The sequence below is a fragment of the Mastigoproctus giganteus genome, chromosome 8 (genome assembly GCF_048544385.1).
Source record: "Mastigoproctus giganteus isolate SK-2022 chromosome 8, ASM4854438v1, whole genome shotgun sequence".
In the NCBI taxonomy this organism is placed as follows: Eukaryota; Metazoa; Arthropoda; class Arachnida; order Uropygi; family Thelyphonidae; genus Mastigoproctus; species Mastigoproctus giganteus.
Window position 1 is genome coordinate 4,535,855 of NC_143582.1, and position 24,325 is coordinate 4,560,179.

General features: G+C 36.4%; 1 protein-coding gene across 1 annotated transcript in view; it reads left to right on the plus strand.

The window, feature by feature from the left end:
- The window catches only part of LOC150081212 (popeye domain-containing protein 1-like), a 127,073-nt gene extending 104,045 nt beyond the window's left edge, over positions 1 to 23,028 (plus strand). The window contains exons 5-6 of the mRNA XM_090379427.1: positions 9,731 to 10,058; positions 22,772 to 23,028. Coding sequence (XP_090235553.1) covers positions 9,731 to 10,058; positions 22,772 to 23,028 — 585 coding nt within the window. The remainder of the gene's footprint in view (positions 1 to 9,730; positions 10,059 to 22,771) is intronic.
- Positions 23,029 to 24,325: the final 1,297 nt, after the last annotated feature.

Sequence of the window (24,325 nt, forward strand, 5' to 3'; positions counted from 1 at the left end):
TAGGGGACCTTAATTATTTTAAGTATTTCTCCACAGGATTGGCTGAGTTTCGGAATGACAGACTCCCACACATGAATATAAAATAAAACAATGTTTATTAACATATCATACAAAAACTAGCAATAGCAGTTATTCAAACTATATTTAGCTGGTGACTTGTTATTTCATTAACCTTTATATGTGTAAATATCTTGTTCAAGCTCAATTGTTTCATCATCAGATATTCTACTCTAATACACATTATTATTCATTATGTCATGGTGTCTCTTCATGTTCTTTACAGGGACTTCAATAGGTCGTGTCATACACTTTACATAGATTCTTCTCACTCTTCTTATGAACAGTCTGTATAATAAACCAACAACTATCAGCCAATGAACTGGCTCACAAAAACCTTCAGAGTTCGTGTCTCAATTTGTAAAAAAATTGCATTTATTCAATTAGACACCCTTTCTGCAATCAGGTTAACAGGAAATATTAATCAATTCAATTTAACATTACCCTTCAGGACCGTTAATCCTCTATACCTTTATATATATCACTTTTAATTAGCCCCTACTCAAATCAGAAATACTCTCCACAAACCAACTCATAATAAATTGAAATTTCAACCTTTAATTTCATATATATTATAAAAACCTTTCTCAACTTTAAACAATTCTCACTTATCTATTATAATCTCTCCTTCCAGCAAGCATTAATATGAGGAGCTTCACTTCAAATTATAGGCTGCGTCCGTCTTAAATACATTACCCGTTTATTCATATATTCATTACTTAAATATACACATTTTTCTCCTAAAGTCCTCTCCTTAATAAATTAAGTACACCTATTTCGGTAAACTCTCTAGGACTTACGTGTTTGGCCTGGAACTTTCCTCCCTGCTCGGCTTCCTTTCGTATCGGTCATTCAGGTACTGGAATGCGGGGGCGCTCATTTGGGGATCTCGGTGATTTATGGTGTCTCCCTAACGGATACTGCGTGGCTGGAATCAATCAGGGTCGTATACTCTTTACCGGTCAGCATTTCTTCTTCCGTGGATAGAGGAGTTGTCTAGTAGGTCAATGGTTCGACCACTCATTCGACTGGCTTTGCCTACATAATTTTCAGGATGTGATTCTTCCTTGCTACGGCTTCCATGCTTACAGGTGAACATTCCTACGGGCTGTCGGGATACGCAGAATTTCTATCATTGCTTCCATCTACCTCAGGGCTGCAGCTATCACCCAAATTAGACTACTGCTCTGCTTTGTATCGTTCTCCAACTCATTCAAATCATTCTCCAGACCGCTTCGAGAACTTCTTCCGACTCCTCCGAAAACTTCTTCCGAATGCCACGAAAGCTTCTCCCTGAATGCCACGAAAACTTCTTCCTAATCTCCCTCTCAAAATTCCCTCCACTTTCTTCCTGGCCAATAGGAGATCTGCGCATCCCTTTTCCTGTGCTCTCATTTGTCTCCTCTCATCTTCCGTGGGCGGGTCTTCTTCCCAACTTCCGTGGCCTAGAATATACGAGAACCATCTAGAACGAGAGGCGGAAGTTCAGGTTAACTGAGAAACGTCACAGCTCTTCCCGTGACCTCACGCGCGCACACCTGGTGACGTCGCCCACCTCTACTAGCGTTCCACCGTGAAATTTCTAAGAGAGCCAACTTAAGTGCTCTTGGCCCTTACTATGGTGCATCTGCCTCTGTCTTAATGGGGATTTGTCACGGTTATTTACTTTTACTGACTCGTCAAAGAACTTCCATACAAACAAACTACAACTAAACAGGGAGTGACTGGAAGGTATTTTTGAATTCCAGAGCTTCTTAACCCATGTTGTTTTTATCAGAAAACCACTATTCGTATTACAGTTAAATTCTCATAATATTTAACAATTTTTATTAATTAATGTAAGGACGGGTCCTTACATAGCATTCCTCTTCCCCTAAAAAAATTTATATTCCATATATAAATTTTTTTTTCTTTTCTGTCCTCAGACGGATATGACCTTATCCCAGATCCACTTTATCGACAGCCAATCTCCTCAAATTGCCTTTCTATATTTTCTAATTACACTTATATACCAGACATTACTTAAACTTATATTAAGCTTCATTAACTACTCCCATCCCATATTTTCATCGAATACTGCTCCTAGATACATTTGCTGCATCCTGTTTATTTCCTTCAGTTTGTGTGCCTTCTCCTCACTGGAAGCTTCAGTTCTGTAATTTCCTAATCCTTCGATTCCTTTAATTTCTGTTGCTCCATTTAATTTGCGATCCTTCTCATCACAGCCATTCTCTCCCCCTTCACGTGTTTTCTCTCCCGAATGTAAACCGACCCTTTCTCTCGTTTCCAAAATTCCTACGTGTAACACCCTCCCATTCTCTTGGCACCTTCCCTCATTATTCCTATTTGTTTTGGTGTTCTTATTTAATTCCCATTTGTTTTGTGTAACCAGAACTTTATTATCTGTGCTTGCCTTACACCCTTCTAATTCTTTCCCACTAGCTTCCTTCGAAGTTTCCCCTTTCTCTGGCTCATACTGGGCTCTGCCGCCTGCCTTTCGCCTCCTGTCTACCTTTGGACTCGCCTGGGTATTACTGCCGAAGGTAATGCGGCCATTTCTCACATCTATCTTGGCTCTTAATTTCCTTAGAAGGTCCGTGCCTAGTATTGCGTCGTGTCGACGACTGTTTATTCTGTTTGCCACAAAATACGAATGGGCCACCAAGTTATCACATCCCTGTATTCTTACCTTGTCTCTGACAATATAATCGGTGTGAATTCCTTCAGCACCTACCCCCTCCACAAGAAAATCGCGGCAACATCTTATATCTCCCTTACTCGGCCTTTTGCAGTATTTAATGAGGTAGTCCCACATTAAAATAGACCTCGAGGCTCCTGTGTCCACCAGAAACTTACCTGGTACCCCTCCTAAGCTGCCTCTCACATATAATAGGTCGTTTCTACTGCCATTATCACTTACCGCACCTAAAGATATGGTTTTTCCTTTGGCGGTGTTTGAGTGTAATGATGGCCTCCCACAGCGGGCATGTCTAAAAGATCCATGTCTCTTGACTACGGCATTGTTAATGCGCTCTCGTTCATTCCGATACCCCCCTTGTTTTGCGCAATGCCTTTCCTCCCTGTGCTTGTCCATGTTTCTGGGGTTTTTTACGTGTGGGTACCTGTCTCTTTCCCAATACTCTTCCCTTTCCCAGCTTTCTTTAGCACCCTGTTTCACTTTGCAGTAGCGGGTCCAATGGTCTGAGTTCTGGCACTTATAACACCATTTTCGACCGCCGTCCTTGTCTCCCCCCTCGTTTGTTTGTGAAACTGTACCCAATCTTTGTTTCACTTCCGTTTGTTGCTGATTTTCTCTAGCATCATTGCTTAAAGAGAGCCTTTCCATCATCCACTCCATCTTTCTTTCGATACTATTTAAATGTTTAGCTAACCCTTCGATCTCGCTTCCCCACTCCCTCGATTCCTTTCCTGTTTCAGGCTGCTTTCTGTCGGTCATTGCGTTTATTTCCCTTGCCCCCGTATTTTTGCTAAAGTTCTCAAGCCTTTCTTCCTCTAATGAGTGGGTGTACGCGTCTGTTAATGTTTCTGGATTTTTTCTTAGTACTTCTTTTTTAAAATTGTGCCTGAGCCCTGTGATGAACTGCCCAGTTAGTATTTTTTCGAATGCCTGTTTCTCCGATTCCGATGTTTCTGTGTTTAGTTTTAAATTTAGGAGGCGCTGGTGGAATTCGCTTACTGTTTCTCGAGTGGTTTGCGTGTATCCCCCCAATTTTCCTACGCTTGTTAACAAGTCATTCTTTTTCCCAAATAATTTTCTTAATGTCTCAGTGAATCTGTGGAGCGTTACTATTTCTTCTGCCACTGTAGCCTGCCTGTATTTTTCTAATGCCTGTCCTTCTAATTTAAATTCCCCTATAGTTATGACATCCATATCGCTTAACTCTTCCTTATCCTTAATTAGCTTTAATTTATTAATAAATTTTTCCACTCTTTCACCTGATTCCCCCTTAAATGGTTTTAAATACTTGCTGTATTTGATTTGTCCTGACCCCTTTGCTACCCCGCTTACCATTCTCACCTCCGGTTTTTCTTGGCCTTCATGTTCGTCACTGTGGCCCCAAAAATTTTCGCAGTCCTCGCCGCGTTTCCTACCCTTTCTTGGCATTTTTATTTTATATCTATTAATCTCTAGCTATCAACCTTAACTAATTAATATGTCTGCCGATTAATCTTTCTAGAATTCTTTAACTATATTAGATAATCTAATTCAATCTATCATTAACATTTACCTGATTGGTCAATAATCAATTAGTAAAAGTTCAACACCCAATAATTATAAAACTCCTTAAGTTTTACCTATCTATCCTTGAAGTTTCCCTGTCCGGTCTCACTAATTAATTCAATTGTACATAAATAATAATTTCCAGTTCAATGCTAAATCAATACTTGCCTCTAAAATCCACCATTATTTACTTGTTCAATCTAAATTCATTCAACAATAATCAACTCAGTAATACATATATAATTCTAACTTACGCTTTCTGGCTCGCCAGCTGAATTTTTTCTATCAGTTTCAGCAACTGGATTGCATGTATATATACATGTAAATATATTTTCCTGTCGTTCAGAACTCAGCCTTCCGTTGTGCAGAATTATCCTGGCTTTCGCTCGCCAATTGTGGGGGGCGGGGTAACGTTTATTACTTATGGGGTTATTTTTTTTGTATATCTTCCTTTTGTATTAATATTTTAATTTTTTATTACTTATATCCCCTTTTTTATATGTATATCCCAGTAGTCCAATCCTCCCACTTAGCATCTGACTTGTTTGTTCTCAGAAGATTACCTGACTCGTAGGGGACCTTAATTATTTTAAGTATTTCTCCACAGGATTGGCTGAGTTTCGGAATGACAGACTCCCACACATGAATATAAAATAAAACAATGTTTATTAACATATCATACAAAAACTAGCAATAGCAGTTATTCAAACTATATTTAGCTGGTGACTTGTTATTTCATTAACCTTTATATGTGTAAATATCTTGTTCAAGCTCAATTGTTTCATCATCAGATATTCTACTCTAATACACATTATTATTCATTATGTCATGGTGTCTCTTCATGTTCTTTACAGGGACTTCAATAGGTCGTGTCATACACTTTACATAGATTCTTCTCACTCTTCTTATGAACAGTCTGTATAATAAACCAACAACTACCAGCCAATGAACTGGCTCACAAAAACCTTCAGAGTTCGTGTCTCAATTTGTAAAAAAATTGCATTTATTCAATTAGACACCCTTTCTGCAATCAGGTTAACAGGAAATATTAATCAATTCAATTTAACATTACCCTTCAGGACCGTTAATCCTCTATACCTTTATATATATCACTTTTAATTAGCCCCTACTCAAATCAGAAATACTCTCCACAAACCAACTCATAATAAATTGAAATTTCAACCTTTAATTTCATATATATTATAAAAACCTTTCTCAACTTTAAACAATTCTCACTTATCTATTATAATCTCTCCTTCCAGCAAGCATTAATATGAGGAGCTTCACTTCAAATTATAGGCTGCGTCCGTCTTAAATACATTACCCGTTTATTCATATATTCATTACTTAAATATACACATTTTTCTCCTAAAGTCCTCTCCTTAATAAATTAAGTACACCTATTTCGGTAAACTCTCTAGGACTTACGTGTTTGGCCTGGAACTTTCCTCCCTGCTCGGCTTCCTTTCGTATCGGTCATTCAGGTACTGGAATGCGGGGGCGCTCATTTGGGGATCTCGGTGATTTATGGTGTCTCCCTAACGGATACTGCGTGGCTGGAATCAATCAGGGTCGTATACTCTTTACCGGTCAGCATTTCTTCTTCCGTGGATAGAGGAGTTGTCTAGTAGGTCAATGGTTCGACCACTCATTCGACTGGCTTTGCCTACATAATTTTCAGGATGTGATTCTTCCTTGCTACGGCTTCCATGCTTACAGGTGAACATTCCTACGGGCTGTCGGGATACGCAGAATTTCTATCATTGCTTCCATCTACCTCAGGGCTGCAGCTATCACCCAAATTAGACTACTGCTCTGCTTTGTATCGTTCTCCAACTCATTCAAATCATTCTCCAGACCGCTTCGAGAACTTCTTCCGACTCCTCCGAAAACTTCTTCCGAATGCCACGAAAGCTTCTCCCTGAATGCCACGAAAACTTCTTCCTAATCTCCCTCTCAAAATTCCCTCCACTTTCTTCCTGGCCAATAGGAGATCTGCGCATCCCTTTTCCTGTGCTCTCATTTGTCTCCTCTCATCTTCCGTGGGCGGGTCTTCTTCCCAACTTCCGTGGCCTAGAATATACGAGAACCATCTAGAACGAGAGGCGGAAGTTCAGGTTAACTGAGAAACGTCACAGCTCTTCCCGTGACCTCACGCGCGCACACCTGGTGACGTCGCCCACCTCTACTAGCGTTCCACCGTGAAATTTCTAAGAGAGCCAACTTAAGTGCTCTTGGCCCTTACTATGGTGCATCTGCCTCTGTCTTAATGGGGATTTGTCACGGTTATTTACTTTTACTGACTCGTCAAAGAACTTCCATACAAACAAACTACAACTAAACAGGGAGTGACTGGAAGGTATTTTTGAATTCCAGAGCTTCTTAACCCATGTTGTTTTTATCAGAAAACCACTATTCGTATTACAGTTAAATTCTCATAATATTTAACAATTTTTATTAATTAATGTAAGGACGGGTCCTTACAGTACTATGTACTACAAACTAGCGACTTACTTGTAGAACTCGGTGGGGCGTCATCTTTCATCCTTCCTATCAGGTACATCTTATCTTCACTATCTGGGGCAGCGTCTTTCTATTCTTGAAGAATTAGGCACTGGTAGTGGTGCTGCCAGGTAGGTTTCGGCTCCATTTTATTCAGCCCGCTTGATGCACCTCTCCTGTTTCCGAATGGCTACTATCATGTCGGTCGGGGTTCCGATTCCATCCGATCCTGCACTGTGCTTTCCAAGATTTCAGGAATCTTGGCCTTTTTTTTCGGCAGATTTGATTTCACCTTTTTCTTTGTGAGAGACTCGTTTGTCTTTCACATATTTCTTCCCAACTCCTAGACGATCCAAAGAGCCAACATTGACTATGTTCCACTCAGAAAAAAAGAACTCTGACTTTCTCAACGACTAACCCATTCTCACTAGCATTGACCAAAATCTAAACTATGTGTCTGACTAAACCATTCTTACTAGCACCGACCAAAATCTAAACTATGTGTCTGACTAAACCATTCTTACTCACACCGCCAAATTCTCAACTTTGTGTCCTTAAACCATTTTCATTCACACCGCCAAAATCTCAACTTAGTCTCCTCCTAAACCATTTTTAACTCACACCGCCAAAATCCCAACTTAGTGTGTTTTGCAACCCTTTCACTGCCTTTTTCCTACCTCTTACTGCCGATTTCGCCACGCCCATTTCCCAGTGACTTCTACCAATCTTACATTGACTTTCGGATTCTATCTCATTCCATTTGTTGGAAAACCCCTTATTCCGCCGGCCCAGTAGCACGTGATCAATACACCCCTATTTTCAACCTGTTGGATCTGCGGCCATCCGGTGTGTTCTTTGAAGTAGCCGGTTGTCCAAAAACAACACTTTACCCTTCACATATAACGACTTGTCTCCATAGCGTTCCAAAACCACAAAAAGTGACATTAGTGACCACAGCATCTATTTTTGGAAACTTGTGTGTGCGTTTAAGAACCGATTTCCGGTCTGCGTAAATTTCGACTCTGCACAAACCTTAACTTGTTTGTCGCGACAAACCCCATGCTGTGTTTGCCGTAGTATTCACCGTCTATTCCCTGCTTACAACGGAAGTTATGCTAATGGCTCTGTTTTTCATTACTACTACCCACTAATTTTACAATTCTTACTGAATAATTCTTGTTACTGAAACTGACGCTATTACCATATTATCCTACTAACGGCAAGAATCCAAAAAGGAAAACTAACTTCCAAAGTCTAAAAAAAAATATTTTATTTTTGTAAGATTTTCAAATCTTACAAATTTTTATGCTCTTCTCTAGATTTCTTTCTTAATGGAAAAGACCTGAGTTCGAAACCCGTCGATGACGGGAGAAATTTTTATGGGTCTTTTTCACAACGTTCTCGGGCGAAAGTACCATGGTTTTTTCTCCCGGAAACTCGGATTTTTTGTCTTGCAAGCAGAAAATCCACCTCAGAACACACGCAGTTTACAGACAATATACGCGAAGCAACATGGCCATAGTTGCCGATTCTCCTAAAACCCAATAAGAACAACATCTTTCTTAATGGTGTAGGTATTACAAAGGTTTGCAATATTATATGAAGTTTGTTGTAGGGATTTACGCGGATCGGCAACTTAGGCCATATTGCACCGTATATAATATGTCTGCAAACTGTCTGTGGTTTCTTAGTCGATTTGTATGTTTGCTGGACGAAAAATTGAGTTTCCGGGATGAAAAACCATACTACCCTCTCCTGAGACCTACTTACTGAGCCACGTTGTAAAAAAGGCCTGTAAAAATTCCTCGCCTCATCGAGGGGATTCGAACTGAGATGTTTTCCACCTAGTGTGGAGAGGGCGGTGATTACAGAAACTGCGCTATCCGCCAGAGGCGCTAAAAGAGGATGGAAATATCGAAACAGGATATGTAATTAACCTTTAAGTGCAAAGTAGCTAACAAAGAGTGTAAAAACTTATTATAATGATAAAGAATTGTGGAGAAGACTGGTAGAAGACAGTATATGAATATGAAGGTGTTCATTTGTCTTCGCATAAGTTACCAGTTCTTAGATGTGTTACGGAAAAAAGAAAAAAAGAAAGGAAGAAGGTAAAAAGAAAAGTAAAACAAGTTAGTTAATGTATGCAATGCGCTACATTAAATTAAATTAATTTCATTTTTTTCTGTGATTAATAGAAGTGAAAAGTAAATATAGTTATTTCCTTATCAATTAATTCCTAGATTATATCTTAATAGAACACTTAGCAAAACTCTATAGGTTTACGTTCTCTAAACTCAGCCGTTCAGTTTAATTACAACTGTATAATATTTATTACTCTTCTCCCATATACGTTTAAGTATTTCCTCTCTATATGTACCAGTATGTATCACTTCACAAGCGGCACCACGTTCAGGAGTCTTACATAACAACACACGCAAAGCGTGCAAGGACTTTAAAACTACATTTAAACTACGAATTTCTTTTTATCCATTCAAATTATATGGAAGAAAGAAATAATAATTGCCGTATTTCTATTGGTCCGATTTTAATGAAATTTGGAATCGCTCAACAAATATTTTTAAAAAGTCCAAATATAAAATTTCATGAAAATCCGTCCATTGGAAGTTCCTCTGTTATATGCGGCTTATTTTATAAAAGTAGAAGTTGAGTAATTTATCATTGAAGATCTAGTTTGAACTTTGGATGAAAATATCTCTTTCAACCACATTCTGTGCATATTCCATCTTCGCGGGCTGTTGAAATCTTATAACCGCAATCATTTTATTCTTCCTACTTGACAGTAGGAAGAATAAAATGATTTTTAAAAAAATAGAAAGTAATCTCAAAAAAGATCTTTGTGTATTATTCCAAACTCGAATAAGATATCTGAATTAAAAGTTCTAATCTGTTTTCTTTTTTCACCACCAGGTAACGTTAACAGCGACGGAAGAGTGTCGATACGTCTGCTGGTCACGAAGAGTACTCCAGCAAATCCTGAAGAACAATCACTTCCTGGACGTTGTGCTCTATAACCTGATTGGGAAGGACATCACCCACAAGCTGTATTCCTTAAACGAATTCCACAGGCCTGACCCCTCCAAGTTCCCCGTCACCGATACTACAGACTGGTGGAGGAGCCAAATCCCACGTAGTCTCAGTGTCGATGCTGTACACACAGGTACTAAAGGTCACGTCAGGTCATTGCTTTGGAGAGCGCATGATCGGAGAGCTAGCAGCGCCCCTTCGGACAGTCTAGGTACTTCCAGCAATTCTACTATAAATGCTGCGATCCCTCTTGTTCCGTTAAGGTTCAATGAGAATAACTTTCAATAACAGAAATAAACACTAATTACCTACGACTCCTGCTACACCCTGTGCCCAGTTTTCATCAAGTTCAAATAAGTGAAAACAGAGCAAATATAAGACTAAAAAATTCTGTAGCTGCAAATAAGCGCGAAGCTATAAGTTTTTTATCACTATTCTAGAAGTATACTAGCACAGTTCAAAATATTGAGCTAATCAACCATTAGCAAACCACAAATTAATAGCATCTATCCGAATTTCATTCTGCAAAGAAATGATAACGTTGCCTTACTGTTTTCTATGCCTTCAGAAAAAACCAAATGACTTAAAAGTAGAAAGCTGACTTACAACAAAAACTTACAACGATATTCCTTCTTTGATACATACTCCATGTTAGATTGTTCCCACCTGTGATACATCGATGTTTTTACACAACTTTCAAAAGGCATTGTACAGAATACAAGTCTTTCACTTCTGGCCGTCCTTTTCAGCTCATGTACAATATTAAACGTTTAAAAAAATTGTATAATTCACTCGTTACTAAACAGTAATTAAAAGTAGTTTCATTTGTGTTTTCCTCTCGACTTTGATTTTTTTTTTATTTGTGATTCTATAAATACTATATATACTTCTTGCTATTTAAATGTATTTTATAACATTTAAAGCCGACCGGGCTAGTCAGGTGGGTAAAGTGCCTGCCGGGCAACCCAAAGGTCGCGGGTTCGATTCCCGCCTCGGGCTTGGATCAAAGTACTGCAAAAACCTTGGGAGGTGCACTATGGCCACAGAAGCCGATGCGCCAACAACTACCAAACCAAAAAAAAAAAAAAAAAAAAATAACATTTAAATAGCAAGAAGCATTCTGACACATTGAAGATGAAATAAATTTAACTCTTTCAATAAAATAATCTCGCTTACCAAAAGTCGTAGGAATATTGGTTTCCTCCTTTTCTTAAAAATTAATTTAAATATTAAAATTAATGGATTATTCTGTAATTCTTTATTTTCAACGATAAATTCGTATATAATTTCTAAATATCGCCATAACCAACCAAGGCGCAGACACTTTAACGCAGACGATTTCTTGTAAAGCAAAAGATACAGGTAAATCGAAATATAAAACAAGAGGGCGCTAATGCATACACATATTTATTAGACATAATTTGAAATTAATATAATTAGACAAGCAAAACTTTAAATAATTTAAAACTAACGAAATTTTAATTATAAAAATAAATAAATTTGTAGATCACTATGACATTTTTAAAATAAATCAATGCGAATTTTATCTGTATTTTATTTATTTTAAATAAATTACACATAAAATTCGTACAAATATATTTTATTATATTTATATTTTATATTAATATTATATTTTACAATCAACAGTAAATGACTCAAAAAATCAGATAAGTCGTATAAAGAGATATGAATCTGAATTCTCTAAGCTATTCCTTACTTCTGGTAATCTTCAACCAACATGTGATAAAATCATCACCCTTGAAAACAAAAGTTTCTCAAGTGATCGCATAAAATTTTTTTCTCGTTTAGAAAGAGAGTGTATTCATAAGAAAACATTTGATGTCGTGGGTATTAACTCATTGAAATTCTGTGAATATTGATATTTTTGACGTTTGTTATTTTTATCCCTTTAATTTGGCCCTCATTTAATTCGACTTCTTAATTAGCAGTTTTACATTTCTACTGAAACGTTTGGTGTTGTAATTATTGTCAAATTATAACCTACTTGAATTATTATCATCCGTTTCATAAAAAGTTTACCAACGGGTTATTTGATACTTTTATGCTACCCTGTTTCCAGAAAGGAAGGACAGATACATATCAAACTATCAGTAAAATAAGCTGTTCATGATGAGATTTATGACCGTGGAAACACATTTTACATTTCCGAAAGTACACATCTCAACGACGCCACCAGGCAAGCAAACAAATTACTGCGAAAGTAATTGAGATAAAAACGATCCAGCAATAACAAACACCAAAACCATTTCTAAAAATGCATTTCTTACAGCATGCCAGCAAAAAGACAGCCATCGGATTCTTATCTTAGACAGCTATATAGCCAGTAAAAGTCTTCATTAAAAAAAAACAAAAATGTCCAATTCCGTGTATTTTAGATGGTGAATAATAAGAGAAATGAACTTAAGAGACGACTAAAAAAATCATTTTAGGGTTATTACATGAAAGAATAACTCATCCATTCATGTATATTATGTCCATAAATTTCGCGTGTTGTCCTCTGGTCGGTTTGCCTGTTTTCTTTAAGACCCATCCCCCCCCGAAGTTTCCGGCGGAAACTTTGCTCTCCTCGCCAAAAACTAATTCAGCCAAGATTCTTCCATCATTGACGTGGTTATTATCGCCTTCTTCCACACGACGGGTAAAAACAAGTCCCGGGTTGGAATCTCGTCAATGATGGCATAGTGTTTAGGGTAAGACTATGCCACACTATGCCATCATTGACGAGATTCCAACCTGGGACTTGTTTTTACCCGTTGTGTGGAAGAAGGCGATAATAACCACTATGCTATCCACGAGGAAAAGACAAGGTTATAACGAAAACTGAGAGATTGAGCGTACAATCCGTCCTCATTTAATAACATCTATTAAAGTCGTTTTAGTTGACAGTTTCACCATAACGCTGCTAACCTTTTAGGGACAGCTTAAAGTCGCTATTATGTCAGGAAAGCGAGCTGCACAGAACAGCAAGTAATACAATGTCCAAACTTTTTTGAATTCTAATATTTGCTTTCTAAGGAACTAGTTTAAATCCAGATGTACCCCCTACGCACTTCACCAATCAAAAGTGAAACGAAAATATTTTGCTAAAGCAACGTTAACAGGAAACATATTGGAACAGATTTCTTCCAAAATCTAACAGCCCTTGAGGGTAGCGCAGTTGATAGGATCGCCGTCTTCCCCACCCCGGGTGGAAAAGATCTGAGTTCGAGTCCCGTCGATGATGGGAGAAGTTTTTATAGGCCTTTTTTCACAATGTGGCTGAGTTAGTCGGTTTCAGACGAGGGTAGCATGGTTTTTTCTCCTGGAAACTCGGGATTTTTCGTCCAGCAACCGTGCTGGACGAAAAAACCCGTTTCGTCAAGCAATTTACAAACAGTATACACGGAGCAATATGGCTTTAGTCGCTGATGATCCTAGAATCCAACAACAGCAATCTAGATACTACTCTTTGGGTCGTTCATGTTGATTTTCGTGAATTTATTTAAGCTTTAAAATCATTGTCTGGATTGTGCAAGTTCATCTTCCATCAGTGTATTTTAATCTCTTGTAAACCGAGCATTTGTATTATTTCACAAAATCAAGTCAAGTCATTGCTTAAAAGTCCTGCTTTCATCCTAATTATGGTACTTTTAAATAATCAAAGTAAACTATATAATTTTCTCATTTGAACAATAACATTCATATAACAAAATATTTTCACGTGATAAGCAATACGACGCTTTGGGGAATCCCCAAATCTCCCTCTGAGTGAAATATTCTTCATGAAGCAAAAAAATATCACCACGATTCTGGATCGAAGTACTAGCCAACTTACAACCAAGTTCAGTTTCATGGCTTATCTCTTTCAAGATATAATAAAATATGCAACCCTATTGATTCAGTTTCATTTGCATGCTTGGTATTAACTGCACGCAAGGACATATAACTTCAATATGCGTGTAGATCTCGTGGTCTAAGATGATGCTTATTTAAATATTAAACGTCAGCTTTGGTCCGTGGAGCTGGCCAGCTGTGACCCACGCACGCGAATTACAAGCGTCAGAGAAAAGCTGTCAGACTTCAGACACATAAGTTATTCTGAACAAAGAAACTCAATATTGGAGAACGGCGAAACATAGAGGAATCACACATTATGTCACCTGACTTTCTTTTTTCTTTTCTTTTTTTCTTGTCAGCCATGCAGTCTACTGAAAACGAATTTACAAACTATAACTAATTTCTTCATCACGCAAGATTACATGTATGCTTTAGCAGATTTTGATTACTTATCTTAAAATGTATTTCAAATAAGATGTTTGACATTTAATTTGAAATAATTTTTGACTAAGCATGCACCAATTCAGCTGTTCCTCGATCGAATTCTGAAAGGTGTAAAATACAGCGACTGCGGAACAGTGCCTTTTAAACTTTTGGAGTTGGCATTTCAATTTATTCTTTTCCCGCTCTTCGATCAGTTCAGTAGGCTTACTAACTTCAAAATAAAAATGAAATTTACTTTCATTTTGATTATTATTATTATTATTATTATTATTATTATTATTAGCTATATGGTGCAAGGAAGCTTGAGGCTTATACTGGCTTATACTTGAGGCTTATACACCAGCCAAAAAAATTCCCGAGTTACCCTGAGACAGTGAGAGAGAGCCGAAATAGAAGGGAATCACCAAGAAAGAGAAGAATGATGATATCCAGCTCAGGACCCTGGGTGTTAACTGAGAAAAGTTCAGTGCTCGGTTCTGTTACAATAGGTCGGCGTTTCTAAAAATAAAGTCCAAAAAAAAAAAAAAAGATTGATGAGAATAAAAAACAAATTAACGTAGCGATTTTGAAGTATAATGAAATGATTGGCTGGCTTCCTCTCATTTCCTAAGAGATTTAAAAGTGAGAACAAAAATCATAGATTCCAATTATTGAAATGCAATTCAGCAAGAGAGTTGAACAACACCGGTGAGAGGAAGAGGAAAAATAGTGGTGACGGAAGTTCATTTAGATTTGCACAACATTAAAAGATCAGAAAAAAGAATACCGGGAACTAAAGAAAAAACCCTAACTTTTCGGTATTGCGAATATGTTCATAATAAGAAAGTAAAGCTGGAAGAAGGATCTCCAGACAAAGCAAGATATATTTTACATCTTATTTTGTCTAGAGATCTGGGTACGAGCATTATTAAAAGTAAGCAGGCAGAACTTTTTTGTTTAATAAATGCAACTGCATTTATTTCTGTTAGCAGTAAAATAAAATTAATAAGATTATCAGCACTACAGTTCATCGCAGTCCGATATCGAAGATGCAATCAGATCCAAGCCAAACCCAGAAGTTCCAAATAGGTTCTATCCGTACCATACAGTAATCGCATTGCAATTATAATTACATACCTCAATCAGCCAAAATCACAAAGGTTTATTGCAATTATCACTTTCTAGGCTGCAAGGATGATAACCATAATTATAGACCAATTTTTTTCAACAATATTGTTCTCAAGTAGATCACTTACATTTTTTTAACACTCTTGTTGGCATATGTCAATAGTTCCACCGGTCTGAACTTTGACAGGATCTTTGATTATTGACAGCGATTATAATCATCGTCCTTTCCATACTGAGTGGAAAAGACCCAGGTTCGAATCCCGTAAATCACGCAAGGAACTTTTATTTTTCCACTCCGTGGCCCACAACGTTGGGCCTCAGTAGGGGTCCAGCGGCTAAATGACCAGATGAACAACGGTATACGACACTACATATGAACAATATCCATACACTTTTAAATCTCTGGCATTTCCAGCAAACTGGCACACCCATCACAATGTAAACAACGCGGAGATGGGGGAAACCCCTGGTGCCGTATGACCCTAAATACACTTTACACTTTACTCCGTGGCTGATTATTCATCCAGCAAAACAGGCAAATCTGCCAGAGAATACATATACTGTATATATCTTTATTGCAGGCAGTGATTGGTTACATGATTGCCTGATGCAATAATACCCACAACAGCGACAATGCTAGGGGTTTAACATTAAATGCAATTTACAGACAATACACATGGGTAGACGGGGAAATTCTGAAGTGGCTCTAATATGACAGTCGTACTTTGACAGGTTCTTTCCAAAGCAAATGAGGATGGTCTTGAGAATTGTTATTCGCGGCCTCACCCGTTGAATTACGAAGATATAATCGTAACAAGTACAGTACTTCTGTTATTTCTTTGACAGAGTCGTACTCTCTTCTCTCTGAGAAATGTAGTGTGATGTCACTCTTAATCATCTAAATAACTCTTTGAAACTATCTTATCAAACATTATACTATATACTGCACCGTGCTAGATTATTTAATCTCATTGTTTCGCAAGAATCCTATCTAGGACTATTATTACATTCATTTATGACTTCGAAAAGTGACAACAACAAACTTCACGTTCTGATTTAGGCTGATGACATTAAGATTGTGGATCATTGATCTTGACATTAAGATCTGTATCTTCGATTCAGAAGAAGTGGCATCTCTTCAGCAAAACATTCCATATGTTCTCTAGATGTGCCCATGTCAATAGACTTGATATCAGCGATGAGAACTATTACTCGGTTTTTTTAATAGACCCATGAAGACAGAATCGTGCTTTTGCAACATTAACAACTTATAAATCAAAAGGGATGCCGAAGTTAAGAATCCTGTAGTCACCTTCGCTGAGATTGCATGTCTGAAAGATACGTTGCAAGTATTTTAGAAAATGTAGCAGACAAATTGAATTTATTATCAATTGTATTCCAGTGGTTTACTTTTCCACTTTTAATGCGTATACCTGGTACCCTACTGGTAACTGGTTTTTCGCATCCTTTGGCTTATACTAATACTATATATGTAAAGTACTCTGATCATTAAAACCGAGAATAGGATTTGTTACTAGAAGAAAGTAATTAATACAGTATATAAAGGAAATTTTTAAAGGCTACACACATAGTAACTGGCCATTCAAGCGCAAAAGGAAGGCTACGAACCATAAGAGTGAACCTCATTAAATTCGATAAAATGCCTTAAGTATCAAGAGCAACTACCTCAGTTTATTCAAATTTTTCTATGGCATTTGTCCAAAGGTGCCACAAGCTAGAAGATCCCCTATAAGAAGATAATTAATCAACGACAATGGCAGAATCCATACTGGTGATCATTAATTAAGTGGGGGGGAGGTTTCAAGATATTTTAGAACCTGGATGTTAATGAATTTCTCCATTACTTTAATAAGAACCGAAGTCAGAGCAATAGCTAAGTAAATATAAGCAAACTTTCATGCAACAGGAAAAAAAAAAACGATAAAATTAGAAGGCGAAAAAAGGCAATTTAAACAGATGTCCTTCGGTTTGCTTTAAACCATCTTTTTCGACTTGTGAGTGGAAAAGATAAATTACAGAAGAAACTATAAAGCCCAACTTGCACAATTCCTCTGAGCTCAATAAAACAGAATGAATGGGATTTCTGCTAGGTTGCCATGGTGCTTTATTTTGTTTAGACCCCGAAGTAGACAAATAATTCCAGTAAAAAAGCCTTTCAATTTTATTGAAAGTTAAACGTTTTTCTCCTTCACAGCAAGAAATATTGAATAGTTAGACGAACAAAAGAATTGGGTGTGGTTTAATTTTCTTACTGAACTTCATCAATCAAAATTATTCGAAAGCAAACTCTTTTAAATGAGGGGGAAATAAAGGCCAGTTTTGGAATTCTCATCCTGTCCCCGTCAGGAGAGAACTCCAAATCTGAAAGTTAGTAGTATTCTATTCAGGCAAGCTAATGGCTTCGAGAACTGTTGGGTTTGCTGTTAAAAGCAATTTGGATGTATGGTTCAAAAAAAAAAGAGGGCGCTTCTCTATTACACAGAACGCTTACACTTGAGCAATGGTTAAACAACAAAAGACAGATTTGAGTTTTCACACTTACTTTCAGTAAAATGAACTGAAATTGCGCACACAGTCGATACAAATGGACGCACTTGCACATGCGCATATCGTTCTGATATGTATATGCCACCAGGACTCTTAACACACTCTCATTGCCAATTAAATGTTAATTACTGACATAAAGTCCACTTTAAATTGATCCTTGTTTTAAAGCCTGTTTAGACTAAGTGTAGAGGAAACTAAAGGTGTGATTATGTGGCGTTGCTTTTTCCTCACTATTAGACATGTTAAGACATTGTCGCTCATAATTTTCTGGTGCTCAAGAGCTAGGGAACAAACATAAAAAGTAAATAAATCAAAACCTTTTTATTTGATTATGACCATATCATTAATGAAACATTCGTTGTTCGTGTGTCTTAAAAATGCACAAAGATTGGGCAAATTTTTATAGGAAATTGCAGAGTTAGGAAAATAAGTTCATGAGCTGCCAAAAAGTGGTACATCGATAACCCAAAGAAACACCCCTTAATAAGATGTGTTATCTACCAACGGAGATAACGCATTGAGATTTCTATTCTTTGGCCTGTAAATGGCAAGCGTTCTGCTTAGAATACCCCAAACATGCACTATTGGATTGGGAATCTGGTTAGCCATTACACATGGATTATATTCTCTCTCTCTCTCTCTCTCTCTCTCTCTCTCTCTCTCTCTCTTTGAAATCTACTTGGGGAGAGATCTGTGGGCAATGCATCCATCACATCGTCCATTAAATGAAAATCTGGACCAACTGCTCCTGCAAAGGGCGAATATCGGATATAGAACCTCTAACAGGCTAATTATGTATATAGGGGTTAAGAGGACAATAATAAGGAAATCTCTCTAGCAAAGTCTCCTGCCATCTACTGGCAGTTCCCCGAAACTATGGCACTACCATTCTGCGAATTAAGTGATAAACCTGTATTTACCATCAGAAAATATACAACTAAAGCTTATAATCATCAACACAATGATCTAACGTACATGTCATTTTAAAAAAACATTTACATAATTTTAAAATAACAAAAGACTAGCCTAAGTTACCAGACTCCCAGTTATACGTATTATGCATTTAGAGCTACAGATATATGGTCGACTATGCAAAAACCACCACAATAATGAGACTTTTGAGCTTAGAAATTAATCTGATATGATCCATCACATCACATTAATTCATAAGCTCAAACTTTTCAGACTTTCATCAATTTTCATCCATTGTAGTGTTGGTGACCTTCACTTTCATAACAGTCTGTTCCTGTTACCCTATTTAACAACCCGAAGCTTTGTGATCTTGCAGCTGGAGAATAATGATTATTAATAAATCGATTACGCTCCAGGACTTTGTGATTGACTTTTTTCTGTTTTCTTTCACAATTGTCGAGAATAGTCTAGTAAATCCATTAGAGGCGCTGTGCTCGAAAACTAAAATGTTCGCTGTTATCTTATCAATCACAAGATATTTACATGGGTTGATTATAATTCTAGCCTGTGCAGCTCTAATTCCAGCCTTTAATTTCCGGCCTGTGCAACTCAATCTGGCGGGCCACGTTATTGGGACCTTGGATTTTTGGGCTGAATCAACGCGAAGGTACACTAGTACACGCATTTGAGTTGAACGTGGTTTAAACTTAGGTGACTACTAAATAAAGTGCTATCAGTGAACTATTCTTTTATGTATGTGCGCGCGTGCGTGCCTTAAGGTTTTCGGTTTGCTGCACGAAAAAAACCATGCAACCCTTGCCTGAGACAGACTAGCTCAGCCACGTTGTAAAAAGAAACCCATAAGAATTTCCTCGCACAATAATGGGATTCGACTTGTATGTATGGGAGAATTGTGACAAGCGTATTACCAATAATAATGAATTTTATTATTATTATTTAAATTTTAAAATACACGTCGTTTAAGCACGTCCTATTTTTGATGTATTTAATCCCTAGGAAGAAATTATTTGAGAGCCCTATTTGAACTTTTTTTTAAATGACGATTACAATCAATTAAAAAATAAAAATATGAAAAGCAAAATGAATTAATATAAATTTTTAAAATAAAAGGCAACTAAACTGTATTCTGTAAATACGAAATAAAAATTACACCTGTGTAAAAAAATTTTACTTTTGTTTACAAAATTAATATTTATTAATTACAAACGATTGGACTTGCAGATATTTTCTGAGGGGTGGGGTTAGAGTTGGTCTCGTGTTGGATGTTCAGTTTGGCGAGTCGGATTTTTTTCTGTGGCACTCTACTACAAACAAAATGAGAAAATAACATAATCAAGGTTCTCCAAATGGCGGGGCTCCTAGGCACGTATTTTGCATAGGCCAAGCCACTAAGCTAGGGCTAGGCAAACAAAGTTAAAAATAGAAGATTAAGAATAGGTTATTATAGGGTCTGCTATTACAGTTGGAAAATAAAATAAAAAAATGTGATTTCCTTAAGTTAATTAATTTTTACTTAAAAACAGCAATGTGGTCTACCAGTCAATGAGTAATGAAATATTTTCCGTCTATCGCTGTTCCTCGTAATTTCCGCAGGAAAAGACTAAAACTATCGATTTTTTTAAATTTTTTTCCGAAATTCTTCTTCATATATTGAAATAACCATTCTTATAAACGCAGGTATAAAAAAAGGCGTAATAAATCACCACCTGCTCTTCGGCTTCGTGTGGTAAACATGAATATCGACGACCACCTGGCAGGCATCCCCTATATTTACATTTAATCTAGGAACGGATGTAATCGTTATTAGGTTTGATGGCAAGCGTTCAGCTAGCGGGTGCTAATTTTTAATTATAACGCTTGTGACGTCATTAACCCAATGCGTGGCTGCCTGAAAGGGTGGAGGGGAAATTATATGAATCAGTTTCCCATCCACGCGAATGCCGCTGACTAATAACTCTGTCTGAGCAATAAACCCTTTGTCATTATCGATCCTTGTTCTACTTCAGGGCAATGTCCTCAGAATTTATCCTGATTTCTAAAAGCAGCCTTTTCAAAATTTGCAAAGAAATAAAAAAAAAACATTAAAACCGAAATGATTCGTTGAAAAGAAGCCAAAGATAAATATCATTGTGAAATCCAAATTTCCTATTAAGAAAATAAATAAAATCTCTCACTCACGCTCAATATAAACAGATAAAGGGGAAAAACCTTATTCAGATGGAATATGTTTGCAGAGAAGACAACTTTACGCTTTGGTGAAAGCCTAATCAATTTTGTGTTCTTTGAAAGTAAACATTTCAGTCCACAAAAAACATCTGAACCTCTTACTTTGTTCACAATGTGTTTGATTTTTTGTTTTATGCAGATATAACATGAGTGATTGACTTCTGCACTATATGTAAGGAATACTATTCATGGTCCCTGAAATAACCAATCAAGTTATTTCGTTCATTCTGAATAATCATCCGCTTATTAGTTTTAAAGGCACATGAGCAGATTTTAATCTGATGAAAAAGCCTTAGTGAGCGTTTATGATGAGAGAGAGACTTCATCAAATCTCTCTGTTGAGCTTGACTTGATGATTTAATCAAATCTCTCTGTCGATCTTACTTGATGACGTGATTAAATCTCTCTGTCGATCCTGACTTGATCAAATCTATCTCCTGTTGATCTTCACTTGAAATTATCAAAACCTCCATAGATCTTGACTTGATGAGATTATCAAAACCTCCATAGATCTTGACTTGATGAGATTATCAAAACCTCCATAGATCTTGACTTGATAATGGAATCCCGGTGTTCATTCGGCAATACTGTTCTTAAAAAAAAAAAAAAAAAAAAAGGCAAGTTCGTATAATGTATTGAGTATACCTGGTGTAAATTATTTTCATAATTCAAGTACCAATAAAATGTAAAATTTTTCAGTTACCAGTGATATAGTCTTTTCTTTTTAGCTTTAGAATAGTTTCATATTCATCTTACAATAATCATCTCATCACCACAATAATCATCTCACTGGAAAGTTAAAAGCCAGGGTAAACGCTAAACGGATTTTGAAAAATTCCATAATAAGATCAGTGAAGCAAAAATTTTAACTTCTGCTTCTGACATCACTGGTTTTAGGTCCTCCTAAAAAGGGGCATGACAGAAGAAATTACCCAAAATTAATTATGTGTTATGTTTGCAACTTTGCAAAAATCCGGCAAAAGACTTCTTTCACTCAACGAGAATAAAGGAAGTTTGGAAGTTTAACATACCTTTTTGTGTCTATTTTTTTAGATGTTAACCTTTATTATTACCCTTATTTTTGTCTCATATTATATTTTACCAATTAAAAGTTCTTTCTTAAATTTAACCTAAATATTAAATAAATAAAACGCAAAATATTTGGCACTGTAACAATAATTCCCTCTCTCTCTCGGAAATTTATATATTTCTACTTTTTTTAGTCCAATAAGATTACTTTGTAATGGACAAAATGTTACCAACATATTATTTCGTTCCAAATGCAAAACATTCATAATCGAATATTGCATTTGTTATTTCAATCTGAAAATGTTTAGGAATATTTTTCTAACCATTGAATTTAACAGTAAAAAAACTTAAATCTTTATAAATGTATTGCTTTTCTGAATGCTGATTACTTGTTGGCAAAACATACAGAGGATCCATTAATCCTGCATGTTATTGTTTTATCAAACAAGAAAAATTTAAGTATTATAATAAAAACAAGCAGTTTCTTTGTGAGTTATTCCATAAAACGATCACTTTAAAATTACTTTAGTATTAAGGATATTTTAAAACATATTCTCATATATTTTTTATGTTTATTAATGCATCCTAAATGTTCAGTTGGATTGATTTTCATATTACCAAACGATCATTTGATCGTTTGCTAGTGTGAAACTTTCATTATTTTAACCATCCTAAAAGCATGCTGCTTTGCACTTAGCGACATCTAGTGGCTGATAGTATCACTTTAATTGCACTTTCTGTCTTTCTCTCCCTTTCTTTTTTGCACCACCCTCTGCACAGGCTCCTCCCCTGCACGCACCTCACGTTACTCGGCCCACTACTCTGATCCTGGTCCCTTCCGTAGCCCGTCCAGGCCATCTCCGGCCACCACCGCTCGCAATGCTGCCAACACCACCAAAGCTGCTACAGCCGCCGTCATTAACGCCACTGCTATTGCCATACAGCCTGAAATCTGGCCGTCTCCTGCCTCATCTCCCGGAGTACGATCATCGCCTCCCTCCCAACCAGGTCCTGTGGCCTTCGAGACATCGGTTTAGAAGCACATCAGCGCCACCTGTAAGCATTAACGAACTATGCTGGAATAGTGTTGCCCTGGCAACGGCTACGAACAGCCTTTTATACAGGAAAAAATATAAAATTACAACGTTGTCACCATTGACAACGATGTACAAATGCACTAAGGGTGTACGTTTCCAATGCTCACATAAGAAACTGATCTTACATCCTCACAAGCCATTACATACTATTCACATCGTAGGAGAGCTTTTTTGCATCTCTCTCTCTCTCTCTCTCTCTTTCTTCACGCTCTTATAAACGCTCATTATGTCTTAGAAAAGTGTTGTTATTTCCCCCACTAACCTACGTTTAGATTATTGTGCAATTGGACATTATGTTGTACACAAAAGAATCTTGTGGAACTTCCAGTTATATTTATGAGTCATTTAAATTTTTTGTTAATTTTGTTCTCAATATTAGTTATTAAACGAGAAAACAGCGCCATCTGTAAAAATCAAACATAGCACTACTAATTTTACAATAAATAAGTAATAATACATAATACTAATTTTATATAAAAATATAAATAATGCCTAAGTATTTTCCTGCTCGAAGAAACCAAATTTTTTTCTAATAAAATTTTGAATACGTTTCCTTTCATATTTAATCAAAATATAATTAAATAACAAGAAACATCGGCGTATTTTATTATCCGTATATAAGGCAAGCAAATAAATCGACTATACAAATACGCATTCACATTTATTATCAAATTTACGAAATATTTTAACTCCAAGAACATCTTTTATTAAGAAATAAAACGAATACCTTTTTATTTATTCCCTGCAAATTTTTAGGGAACATAATTAGACACTTAAAACACGAACGAACTTAACATAATTAATCGTCTTCTGCGATATTCACTTTACTCTACAACCCAGACTACGTTTGGATATTTTATTTATTATTCAGCAAAATATTATTTTATTTATTATTTAAATATGTTCTAAATATATATTAAAGAACAGAAGCTTTAAAATTACTGAAAAAAATTATTTTAATTTTTAATCAAAAATATTACATTGGCAAAATTATAAATTTTCGTTTATTTTCAAATTCATTATAACTGCATACATATTAAATTACTTGGGCTCGAACTCTAAACCCACTGACCCCAGACTGGCCCAAGGCACATTATTCAAGACTAAACTCCAAAATTGTCAAGGCATATAAAATTAATTTTTATACTTAAAAATAGACACGTAAATCATATTTCTTATAATAACTACATTTATAAAAAATATCTGCATCCTTGTTATCAGCAATAAAATTCTACGT